The sequence below is a fragment of the Carlito syrichta genome, unplaced genomic scaffold, assembly GCF_000164805.1.
Source record: "Carlito syrichta isolate Samal-C Ts95f unplaced genomic scaffold, Tarsius_syrichta-2.0.1 Scaffold304926, whole genome shotgun sequence".
NCBI classification, from domain to species: domain Eukaryota; kingdom Metazoa; phylum Chordata; class Mammalia; order Primates; family Tarsiidae; genus Carlito; species Carlito syrichta.
Genome location: NW_007249022.1, coordinates 295,415 through 308,057, shown reverse-complemented (window position 1 = coordinate 308,057; position 12,643 = coordinate 295,415). Strand labels below are relative to the sequence as shown.

The following is a 12,643-nucleotide window of genomic DNA, read 5'->3' as shown; positions in this document are numbered from 1 at the left end:
TCGCCAGACTGGACTGCAGTGGCATGTTCCCAGCCACCGCAACCTCGACCTGCTGGGCTCCAGCAATCTTTCTACCTCAGCCTTCCAAGAAGCCAGAACTATAGGCGTGCACTACTATGCTTGGCTAATTTTTGATTTATTGTAGAGACGAGGGCTCGCTGAGTTGCCTGGGTGGGTCTCAAACCCGTGGGCTCAGGCAATCCACTCACCTCGGCCTTCCAAAGTGCTGGGGATTACAGGCTGAGCCACTAAACAAAATTTTTATACTGAAATACATCATTGCAACTCCTTAAAATTTCAAGGACTAGAGGTGACAGTAAAAATGGAAGGACATTTGTCTACATATTTATAAGTTGGAAGTCAAACTGACAAAGTATGAAATAAAATGTTTGATCCTCCTACCTTGACAAATGTAACTTCATAACACTTTGGAGTGCTGCATCAGGATGTGGGGATCTGGGGTGAGCAGGGCCCTGGCCTACTCTCTAGTTTCTTGCTCAAGGCTCTGTCCTCTACCTTGAGGAGTCTGGTGTGCATATATGACTGGTTAGCCTATGTATCCACATGCTGTCTGCAACCTGGCCCTCCTATATGCAACAGATAACTCCTCCTCAGGGTCTACAGTCTGCTCTCTGGAGAATACACTTGGGAAAGAGTTCTAAGCTGGCCCTGGAATCAGCTGCTAAGCCCTAGATGCAGGGGCTCCTGGGGTTCCTTACAGATCCAGAGGAAGAGGTAGTGGCTGCTGGTGGGCTTGTTCTCCTAGTTACTCTCATACCTTAGCCTATAAGGATGGGTGCAGTTGGAGAAGACCAAAGCACAACCCAGGAAGGATGCCTCTCTTTCTTAGGTCTAAGGGTGATACTTATCTCAGCTACAAAAAAGTTATTGTATATATACTTATATATATATTTTAAAGATGTGGGGTACAATTCAGGATTAGGTACATGAGTGGTCATTGTACAGATAATGTTTGGGCCTCCTGTTGGTCCTCACTTCACCTGGCTTGAGATCAGGTACCCTTATTGATGTTATGTACCGTCCCCCTGTCCCCCACCCGGCAGTGTCCCGCTACTGCCAATTCCTTTTTTATAGTATTATGATAAATGTTCAGGGTCCGCTTATGAGTATGTACATGTAGTACTCAGAGCTTTGTTTCTGCGATAGAGCTCATAATTTTGTTTTTCCTTATGCTGTGTAATATCCCATCATATAGATGTATTTTCTTTATGCAGTCCACTTTCAGTGGGCAGCACAGTTGCTTCCATGTTTTTTGCCATTGTGAGTTAATAACGCTGCAGTAAATATGAGTGTGCAGGTATCTTTTTTAGAGAGTGATTTGAGTTCCTCTGGGTATCTTTCTAGAAGGGGGATTGCTGGGTTGCATGTAATGTTGATTTTTAGATCTTTTAGAAATCACCATACTGTTTTTCACAGAGGTTGTACTAGTTTACACCCCCACCAACAGTGTAGAAGCATGCCCTTTTCCCCGCATCCTCTCAAGCAACTGTCATTTTTTGTTATTGATGATGTCCATCTTTACTGGAGTTAGGTGGTATCTCAGTGTGGTTAATTTGCATTTCTTTGATAATTAGTAAGGTTGAGCATTTTTTCATGTGTCTTGACTGTTCATATGTCTTCTTCTGGGAAGTGTCTATTCATATTTTTTGCCTACTTTTTAATAGGGTTGTTTGTTTTTTTCTTTCGGTACATTTGAATTCTTTGTAGATGTTGGATGTTAGGCCTTTGCCAGATGTACAGTCGGCAAATATTTCTTCCCATTCTGTGGGCTGTCTCCCCACTCTTGATGGTTTCTTTTGCTTTGCAGAAGTTTTTCAGTTTGATGAGGTCCCACTTGTACTGTCAAGAACGCACCTCCCTCATCCTCTCCTCCTGACCACTTCTGCCACAGATAACAGTTTTGAATTTTGTGCTAATCATGCCCGTGCTTTACTTCATAATTTTGCAGCCAATAATTATACACGGAAGGGATATTCAGTTCTTCTGGCTTCTGAACTTCATATAAACAGAACCTCATCCTGAATATATTCTTCTGAGACTGCCTTTTTCATTCAACAAATACTGTTCTACTGTTCATTTATCTTGAGGCATGCAACTGAGAGTCCTATGTTGTCACCACGTCGCATGCATAATCACATGTGCTCTACTTATCTGCTCTATTGTCAGTGGACATTTGGATTATATCCTGTTTTAAGTGGACACAAACAATGCTGTTATGAACTGTTTGAGTACATAGTCCTAACTCCAGAGAACTGACTCAGACGAGGAAGAAAAAGGTTGATGTTTTTAAGGGGCAGCTCTGGCTTAATGAAGTGGTCAATTCTCATTAAAAAGAAATTGAGATGACTACCTGGTGTTGAGAGTGAAACTTATGTTGTTAAGAACATTGGTTAACCCAAGGCACACTGCTGCAATACTCTCTCCTCCATGTTGTCCAAAAGAACATTTTTAGCTATTATATGAAATGTTCTATCTGTCGTCTCTTTTTAATTAATTAATTAATTTATTTATTTATTATAGAGATGTGGGGTCTAATTCAGGGTTAGGTATATAAACATCAATCATGCAGGTACTCTTGTTGATGAGGTATGCCCTTCCCTCCCTGAGCAGTTTCCCTCAACTGCCAATCCCACCCCCCCAACTGTTTTCCACTACTACCAATCACTTCCTTATAGCATTTTAATTGTTCAAGGTCCATTTATGAGTGAGAACATATGGAACTCAGTTCTTTGTTTTTATGATAAATCACTGAGTATGATCGACTCCAAATCCATCCATAAATTTTGTCTCTTAATTCAACAGACTGTTACCACTCTCCACCCTTCCACACTCTGGTCTTCCTCCACTATTTTCTCCGAATCTACCAGGACTAATAGTAATGAGCTTTTTTCTCTGTTTATGTCTGATGACAGATAAAGCCTTGACTCCTCTCCTGCCCTGGGTCTCTGCCGGCTCCATATATTCCCTTGTTAATCTGTCCATCCCACTGCCTCCAATCTCCTACGAGCCACTTTCCATACCCTCTGGAGTGCACGGTCCACCCTTAGTAAAATCTCCTGAAGACTCAACTTCTCTTCTGAGCGTTCCCTTCATGTCTTTTAACTGAACACCAACTCTCCCCCGAGGACACTGCTTCACCAACAGCCCTTCGAATAGTTCCTGTCTTCACTTTCACCCCACTGTGGTCAATTCTCAACACAACACTCAGAGGGATCCTTTTAAAGCAAGGTCAGCTCATATCACATCTCTGCTCAAAACCCTCCAGGAACGCCCGCTGTGCTCTGAGTAGAAACCAAACCCTTGCAGAGGCCCACATGGTCTACGCCACCTACCAAACCTCCCATGGTTTCCCTGATTTATCTCACATCTCTCTTCCGGTCCTGCTCAGTTCCAGCTACAGTGGCCTCCCTGTCTCCTTCAGACACCCCAACATGCTGCCTGATAACTTTACTCAGGTCCTTCCCTCTAAACTCCCCCATAGCCAGCTCTCTCACCTACTTCACATTTTTCGCTCAGGAATTACTTTCTCCATGAGAACCATCCTGACTCTCTATTTAAAACTTTACATCTCACTGTGCACCTTTGGCACCTCCAGTTCCCAGTTCTTACTGCTCTACACATTTTTTCCAATACTACTTCTTGCCTTCTAACATACATTATATATATTTAAAACTATATCTATAGTTTATTGTTTCTATCCTCCAGTAGATTGTTAGCTCACCAAGGGCAGAGACCTTTATTTTGCTATCTGATGCAACCCCAGTGGCTAGGACTGTGCCTGTCACATGGGAGGCAAACAGAATATATCCGTTGAAGAAACAGATTGAATATACTCACAAGGTTAATTCAAGCAACCAAATTGCATGACCAAGGATAACTTGATATTCGTGAACTCATGTTGAGGTTTAGTGATCCTGGTTTATCTTTCTAGCTATTCACTAATCAACTGTTTATCTATCAAATCATAATAGAGAATTACATTTATCTTGGAACCAAATTCATGATTCTATAATAATTTACAGTTATCTTTTTATAAGTTTCTCAGCATCTCTTTTTAATGTTTCTACCAATGAATGTGCTTCAAGTTTTCAGGGCCAAAAAGTAGCAGTTACTCCATTAATGTCAGTATATTCATTAATACAACATCATTAATTCTTTCCTTGGTATTTTTCCTCTTCCTGTGGCTAAAAATCCAACAAAACTTATTTGTGCCATATTTAGCATTTTTGAATGTTTTAGGTCAATTTAAATAGTCATTCATTCTGCCTTTAGGCCAAAACACTTAACTTGGGTCCATTCTACTTTTTTTCTATATTGACATAAATCTGCTTTGTTTAAGATTTTGATATGCTAAGTTTCAATTTTGAAGCTTATGCCAGAAACTATAAGAGAAATGATCTATGAAAATGAATGAATCCTAATCACCTTTCGGGATAGCACAATCCATCCTTAGTGCTAACAATTAAAAGACTATATTTAAATTCTTTACCTTAAGGACATGCTTTACAGTTGTTGAATCATTTGATTTCAAAAGTCCAGTCACATTTTTAACCAGTTCCTCATGTATAGTTCTCTCCTTGCATGCCCTGGTTTTGAATACGAACTGAAGAAAACCCAAAAAGTGAATAAAGTTAAATACTTTAAAAACAGAGCTTCAAAAACGACATTGCCTGAATAACTTACAACTCAAAGTTATCTATCTGCTCATGTGAGATTTTGTCATAAAATAAATGAGGGCCCGATGATAAGCATAGTACACACCTGGTCCTATTTAGGGCTTTGCACAGGTAGAGCTTTGCTCACCTAAGCTCTTCTTGAAACTCTTTGTGTAGTAATCAAGATAAAGAGCCAGAGAGCCATTTAGCAGATTCAAGGAAATATGGAGGGTTTTGACCCACCTACTTAGGACATATTCCCCTTCTTCTTTCCACTGGTAACAGGTGGCATGGTAGCAATTCTTCATCCTGAAAGGGTAGAGCACCCACTCAAATAGCCAAGTGGGGAAGCAGGTGCCTTCCAGAGGCCAATGGGTGAGCTCCCCAGAAGCCCAGACTTTGCCATCCCATGCTTAGACACAGCTATCAAGGGGTTCATGGACATTGGCCATCGGTAAGATAACAAAGGCTGTTTATTTTCTTTTTCCATTGAAGATTGGTTTGGCATGTACTGCTGAGTGCATGTAATGGCTAGTTTTCAGTATTTCTTCATATATTTTAATAATAACACATCAATTTATACACATACCTATATTTTAAATATGAAATGCTTATTATTGAATTATAGTATTTTACCTATACGTTGAGTTTGCCTTAAGTAAGGGCATTTCTACATAATATTCACCATTCAGACTTCACTGTAGTAGAGAGTGAAGGCAGGCAAGAAAGTGGCTCAAAAGAGAGGCACATTTGCTTTGGGATCTATAACCATTTATTTGAACTTTGCATAGCAAGCACATGGGCCCCTAAGTTGTCTTGGTGAGATTTGACTTCTTCACACTCAGTCCAAGGGAGAAAAATGAAGCTAATGAATGCATGAAACTAGATAAAATCAAGAGTAATATGATTTTTCTTTCTCATGGATTATGCCTCAGATGAGGTAATGTCATCACCAACTATCCAATCCCATGCACAATTATTTAACCCCCAAGTATTAATTTTCTTGATAAGCCTCTTTGTTAAGGCTTGAATATTGTTATTTTTAACTAGAATCTGTCTACAGTGCTACAAATCACTGTAAACCATAGCATTTAATTAGCTTGACTTTAGACACATCTTTGAAAAAGACATGGTGTATGTGTGCATTTTGGATATCATAGATGGAGTGAGTTAGCAGCATTTAGCACCACTGAACTTGAAATGGTGTTTAATTTACTTCTGAATAAATATAAATTACCATTGATTATCACATCCTTCAAGGATATTTTAAGCATATATTGGTACCAGCCTATCAACTTTCACTATACTCCTTGGTATAGGGTTTAATCTCTAGCTATTTGTTACAAAATAATTTTTCTCACCTACAGTAAATATAATCAGATTGTTTGGTCAAGGCCAGGCTGCAACAAGAGTGCAACAAGAGTTAGATCACAGAATCACAGAGCTGAATGTTTCTTTGGTTAGTCCATCTCATGTCACAAAGGAGAAAACAGGTTCAGAGAGGTTGATTTTTTCAGTTAACTATTTAATCTGGACTAGAATCTAGTCTCTTACTTGCTAGTGCTTTTTCCAGAGTAAAATGCAAATCGATTCTATTAATTAGGAGGTATTAGTTTGGGATATGTTAAAATAGATTCTCATATAACATAAGGAATTGTTATTAACATCAGCATGAAATTCCACATATTTCTGGAATTGAATCACTTCAAAGCAAACTAAATAAATAATTACCTATATCATAAGATAAAATGGTCTTATCAGGGTATTTCAGATACCTTGAAATAAAGGCCATACCAGGATCTCTCCAAGAGCATCACAGATAGAGAGTCTGTGATTTGAGGTACTCATAGGGAACTAGCCTTGGTTAGCACAAAAATAGAACATCAGATGATTCTTAATATAATTTTCAATGTTTCCACTGAAATGAGAAAAATAACATGTGTTTAAATGGAGATGCTGGTATGTAAGATGGACAGAAATATTTTTCTTTTCAATCTTTCTAAAGATTGAAATGGAAAATTGAGGTAAGCGTTGAGAAGATGAACAATCTCAGCTGATTCTGTTGAATGGTAAATTCATCAATATGATATAAAACTAAGCCATGACCCAAACTTAAGTTAAGAGCAAACTAAAATGGCATTTTTAGGTGAAACTGGTTTTCTGCAATTGAGATATGGATCTTATAGGTAAAATTATACTGTAGGAAGATTATTGTGAAGTAACCGGCTATTTTTGGGCTATGGGATATTTCTAAAAAGGGCACATACTCATGTTTTAGTATTTGGGAAGGCACTCAATATTTCTGGCAGCTAGAAAATATATAGGTATAAAACTGCAATGAGAAAAATTTCCTTACAGATGGAATTTCAGAGGGGTTCGCTCCAGAATGCGATTTCTAGTTAATTCTTTTTATGGAAACATTATTATTATTATTATTAATAAACAAATTTCTTGCACAAAAGACCTAAACTCTTCTCTAGTTACCTTTCTAGACATCTAGAATACATGGGTATATATCTATCCATATATAAATAGTATATATTCTTTTGATTAAAATATCCATGTTTCAAGAAGATTTAATTTATGTATTAAAAACAGAAATTCAAATCCTCTATATACTATAAAGTAATTTAAGATACTGTTATGTATCTTTGAATGCGTTCTTTTTTTTCATGAAAGAGAATGGTATTTAGGTAGGGACTCTGAAAGTGCAAACATCATCCCAAGTTCACTGGCATTAATCCACAGGCCAACTGGAAATGAGAATATAAACATCTCCGAGTGAACACTTGACATAGGACACTGGAAGAAGCAGTGCACACTGATGGAATGGGCAAGTGGTTCATGCCAGAAGATAAAGGACTTAACATACCAGAAGCAGGTACAAATATACAGTAACTGGGAAAATGAAATAATGCCTGAGAAAACAATAAAAAGAGCTAAGAAAACGTTACAGAAGAAACACAGAGCATTCTACAAACCAATAGGAAGGTCTTCTTTAAATTAACACAGGAATTCCATTTATTTGTAGTGTTGACTTCAAAAGGACAGTATTTTAGTTTTCTACTCTGTCCTGTTCTTTCCTCTCTCTCCCCCATAAATATGCATTTGCACATGTACACACTTTTTACACATTTACAAAATTCATTTAGCCCATTAATACAAAGAGACAAAATTCTAAGTAGCTAAGGGGAATTTCTGACATTACTGTGGTGGGCACTGCTCAGCTACAGGGAGAAAACTTTCCACTTATTGCAGACAGAAAATGAAACAAGCCACACAGCACAAGGGGATATGACCGATGTCCAAGACGCAATTTCATACCTTAATATATGACTGGACAGAGTGGTCTAGTTGCTCCTCATGGCACTTGGCCACAATGTCAGTCAGGACCCTGGGAAAGCAAAGCTGGTCAGTGGTCTTTCTGGACAAGGCAGAAAAATCCCATTTTAGTTTGTCACTGGAGTTTTTGGTAAATGAGGTATTCAGTAGTAACTGAATGAATGATTGAGTGAACCAGTGTCAAATACCTTTCTCATCCTCCTCGTCCCTCAATATTGGGTATTTAATATGTATAAGATTTATTGGCCATTTCCAACCTTGAAACGTCTACACACTAAGATATAAGTAATGTCTTATGGGTGTAATATCACATTGATGACTTTTTGCCCAAGCCAAATATGCTAATTATGTGCATTTGTTGATGTCATCTTTTTGGAAAGGGGATGATTTTAGTACCATTTTAAAAAGGGCTTGCTTTCCAAATTAGGCACTACATATGCTTTTGGAAAAAGTAATTAGGTTAAGGTGTAGTTTTGTTTTTTTCTAACTAGATTAGGGTTTCTAGTAGCAATGATGGTTGACTTTTTCACATTAACACTATTGGTTACTCCATGGCTATAGTGCTTAGGAGTATCTCAGAATGTCAACAAATTCATCAGTTGCGATATTTAGGAGTGGCCAAAACACAGGCACACATACTCATACTGAAAAGAGCATCAGCTGAAGGCACACTTAAGGTCCCGAGATGGCTGGTTGTGGAATTATTAGAGATACTTTTTTTTCAGAATTTCACAGCTCTATTTTAAAAATGAAGCAAAACCTTCATTCTGAGAGAGACCAATAAAATGTCTGTGTAGTAAAAAGATACTGGAAACATTTCAATGCCAAAAGTATTCTTTTCTCCTCAGAATGCTATGATTAGGTTTTTTTTTTTTTTTTTTTTTTAATAAATGAGCAGGAATATCGGATTAGATAATTAATCCCAAACACTATCACTATAAAAAGGAAGTTGTGATTTCCAAAGTCACCAGCCAGATTAGAGATGTTGGAAGAATTTAGTATAGCTAAATTTAAAGTGAGAGCAGTTAAAGAAAAAATTTCAATATTAAAAAAATTCTTGTAGCTGGAAAAACAGTTTGGCAGTTTCTTAAAAATTATATATGCAACTATCCTACCAGTCAGCAACTGCAATCCTTGGCATTAATCTCAGGGAAATGAAGACTCATATTTATACAAAACCTGTGTATAAGTATTTATAGCACCTTTATTCATAATAACCGAAAAACTGGAAAAAATACAGATGTTCTTCAACAGATGAATTATTCAACACACTGTGGTACACCCATATCATGGAATACTGCTCAATTAAAAGAAGTGAACGCAATGTTTTGGATGGATCTCCAGAGTCTATGCTGGATGAAAAAGCTAATCCCAAAAAGTTACATAGTGTATGATTCCATATCTATATGGAAAATATTTCCAGTGGGTAAACTACATAAAGAGCACATGGGATCTCTCCTTATTATTTCCTACAACTGCCTGTAAATCCAAAATACTCTCAAAATAAAAATCTTAAAAAGTTAAAGAAGAGGTATAACACTTTCTTCATGATAAAAGTAATGCTTGAAGAGTGAGAAATACTTAAATTTGAGATATGTGTTCAAATAAAATGTAAACAGACAATAGTAGATAGCTCTTCAGTTACAATCAAGGTTTTGTGTTAGCACAGATTATAAACTCTCTTCTCCCAATGCTGAGTTATGGATACCTGGTGACAGCTGTTGTTATTTCATCCGCCTCATTCTGTACCAGAACCTTGAAGAGTTGATTCAAGATTACAGGCAGAAAACTCATGATTGCATGAATCTTTTCCACATTCAGTAAGTTCTGTAGTCAATTGGCAGAAAACAAAAGTACACCAATTAAATTTAAAATACAATCTGGATTCAAGACTTAAACATAAGACATGACACTGTAAAACTACTAGAAGAAAACATAGAAAAACTCCATGACATTGGTCTGGGCAATGGTTTTTTGGATATAACCCACAAAGCTTAAATTCTTGTAAAAGAGAAAAAAAATGGGCAAAGGACCGATATATACATTTCTCAAAAGAAGTATACAAATGGCTGATAGGTATATAAAAAAGTGCTCAACATCACTAATCATCAGATAAGTGCTAATGAAAACCACAATGAGCTATTACCTTATATCTGTTAGAATGGCTATTATCAAAAAGACAAAAGATGATAAGTGCTAGTGAGGATGTGAAGAAAAGGGAACATTAGTATATTGTTGGTAGGAAATTTTGGTAGGAATGTAAATTAGTACAGCCATTATGGAAAACAGTATTGAGTTTCCCTAAAAAATTAAAAAGGGAATTACCATATGATCCAGTAATCCCACTACTGTGTATATAGCCAAAGAAAATGAGATCAGTGTGTTGAAGAGATGTCTGCACTTCCATATTTACTGAAGCACTAATTTCCAACAACCAAGATATGGAATCAACTTAAGTGGCCATCAATGAATGAATAGATAAAGTAAATGTGGTAATACACACAATGAAATACTATTTAGCTTTAAATAAAGAAGGACATTAGGTCATTTTGCAACAACATGGATGAACTTAGAGGACATTATGCTGAGAGAAATAAGCCAGAAAGACAAATAATGCATGATCTCGTTTATATGTGGGATCTAAAAAAGCTGAGTTGAGGAAGTAGAATGGTGGTTACCAGGGCTTGGGAGGTGTGCATGTTGGGGAGATGTTGGTAAAATAATACAAAATTTCAGGAGGAATAAATTCAAGAGATCTATTGTACAACAAGGTGACTATAGTGAATCACAATGTATTATATTCTTAGAATTTAGTTATTAATTCAATTTACTTATTGTGCAACATAAGCAGAGTACATATTAAGTGTTCTCACCACAAAAAAGATATGTAAGATAATGACTTTGTTAATTAATTCAATTTATTGTATAACATATACATACTTCCAAACATCATGCTGTACATGATCAATATATACAATTAGTATTTGTTTATTAAAAAGAAACAAATTAGGAAAATATAAAGCAAGTTCTGCTAGTATTTTTCAGAATCTGAATATGAACACTGCAGCTCACCTTTATCTGGCCTTATTTTTCACTGCATTTGGCATGACATGTAGAAATGGAGATAATGTTCCAAGGACTCGCCGTTTAATTAACTAATTTAAAATAAATTGATTCTGATTTTCAATCATTTTTATTTAGAAATAAAATGAATATCTTTCCTGTTTTGTAGTCAATAGACAGAAATCATCCAGGAATTGTAAAATAAAATCATTTACTCTCTGAATTGATAAGGTATTTAAAAATATTCAACAATAATCACCCCTTAGTTTGCTACTCAGTTGAAAATGTAAAGGCCTCTTGACCATTTTTCCCCTGGAGACCACTGAAACTGCTTGCATGTCATGTTACCTTACAAGAGCGGATGAAACTTGAGGTAGATGACTGAGACATATCTTTTTCTCTTTTTTGGCACTGTTGAAAAAATGCATTCACATGTGGATCCTGGAACAGTAAAAAAAAAAAGTTTATTTTTGATGACACACAAACTGTGTTACAGTCATCAGGATAAGAGGTGAGTATTTCTGTAGGATCGATGACTTGGAGTGCAAGTGTTTTATTAAGAAGTCAGAGTGACAAAGCTTTCATTCTCACTGGACATTCTGGCCTACTGAATGCTTGACCTGAACTACAAAGTCCACTTTCTCTCGTTATCCTTCTCAGTCATATGACAGTGGCTGGAGAATTATTTGCAGTGCTCTTTTTTGAAAAAAAGTTTTCTTCATTTATCTTTCTACAACCGCTTCTTCCATAGACTTCTACTAAACCCTTACATGCACAAGATATATAGTCCTTAACATGCATGAAAATGTGTACTCTTTAATAGGCATAGGGATATTTTTAGACTTAAAATGCCTTAATTAGCCACACATTAGGAACTCCACAACTGACATCATGAGATAAAACTGATCCTCTAACACTTTAAGTCTATTTCCTGAATGGCACCTTTGAAAGTCTCTAAATTCTGTGCTGAGAGAGGAGTTATGCGGTCAGGAAGCAAGATAGACAATTTGAGGGAGGATACCTTCTGAATGTTTCTCTGACATTTGATGATTCTAGAAGGGCATCTGTAGCTTGGGTTTTCCTCAGGTCTGTGGCTGTGTGTGTGTGTGTGTGTGTGTGTGTGTGTGTGTGTGAGAGAGAGAGAGAGAGAGAGAGAGAGAGAAAGAGAGATAGAGAGATAGAGAGATCCAGAGATATACTACTTTGTCTGATTTTCATACATTGATACATATATGTGTTCTTTCATTATATTCCACTTGATCATGGTGTATAATCATTTTAATGTGCTGGTAAATCCAGTTAGCTAGTATTCTATTGAGTATTTTTGTATTTATATTGATCTCACATATGAGTGTGGAATATTCTTTTCTTGTAATGACATTATCTGGCTTTGGTATTAGGGTAATGCTGACTTTATAAATTTGGGAGTGTTACATTCTCTTCAAGGTTTATAAAAATTTGACAAGGATTCATAGTCACTTTTTTTCAATGCTTACTAAAACTCTTCAGTAATATCATCTATTTTTGTTTTTTATTGGAAAGGTTTTTTTTGAACTCTGATC

The 12,643-nt window shown here is 36.6% G+C and overlaps 1 protein-coding gene across 4 annotated transcripts in view; it reads right to left on the bottom strand.

The window, feature by feature from the left end:
- Positions 1-12,643, bottom strand: part of DOCK10 (dedicator of cytokinesis 10) — a 280,494-nt gene that overhangs the window by 65,381 nt on the left and 202,470 nt on the right. For all 4 annotated transcript variants that reach the window (XM_008061036.1, XM_021713939.1, XM_021713938.1 and 1 more), the window contains exons 23-26: positions 11,430-11,522; positions 9,727-9,845; positions 8,001-8,070; positions 4,511-4,624 (exon numbers count right to left, since the gene is read on the bottom strand). In XM_008061036.1, the coding sequence (XP_008059227.1) occupies positions 4,511-4,624; positions 8,001-8,070; positions 9,727-9,845; positions 11,430-11,522 (396 nt within the window). The remainder of the gene's footprint in view (positions 1-4,510; positions 4,625-8,000; positions 8,071-9,726; positions 9,846-11,429; positions 11,523-12,643) is intronic.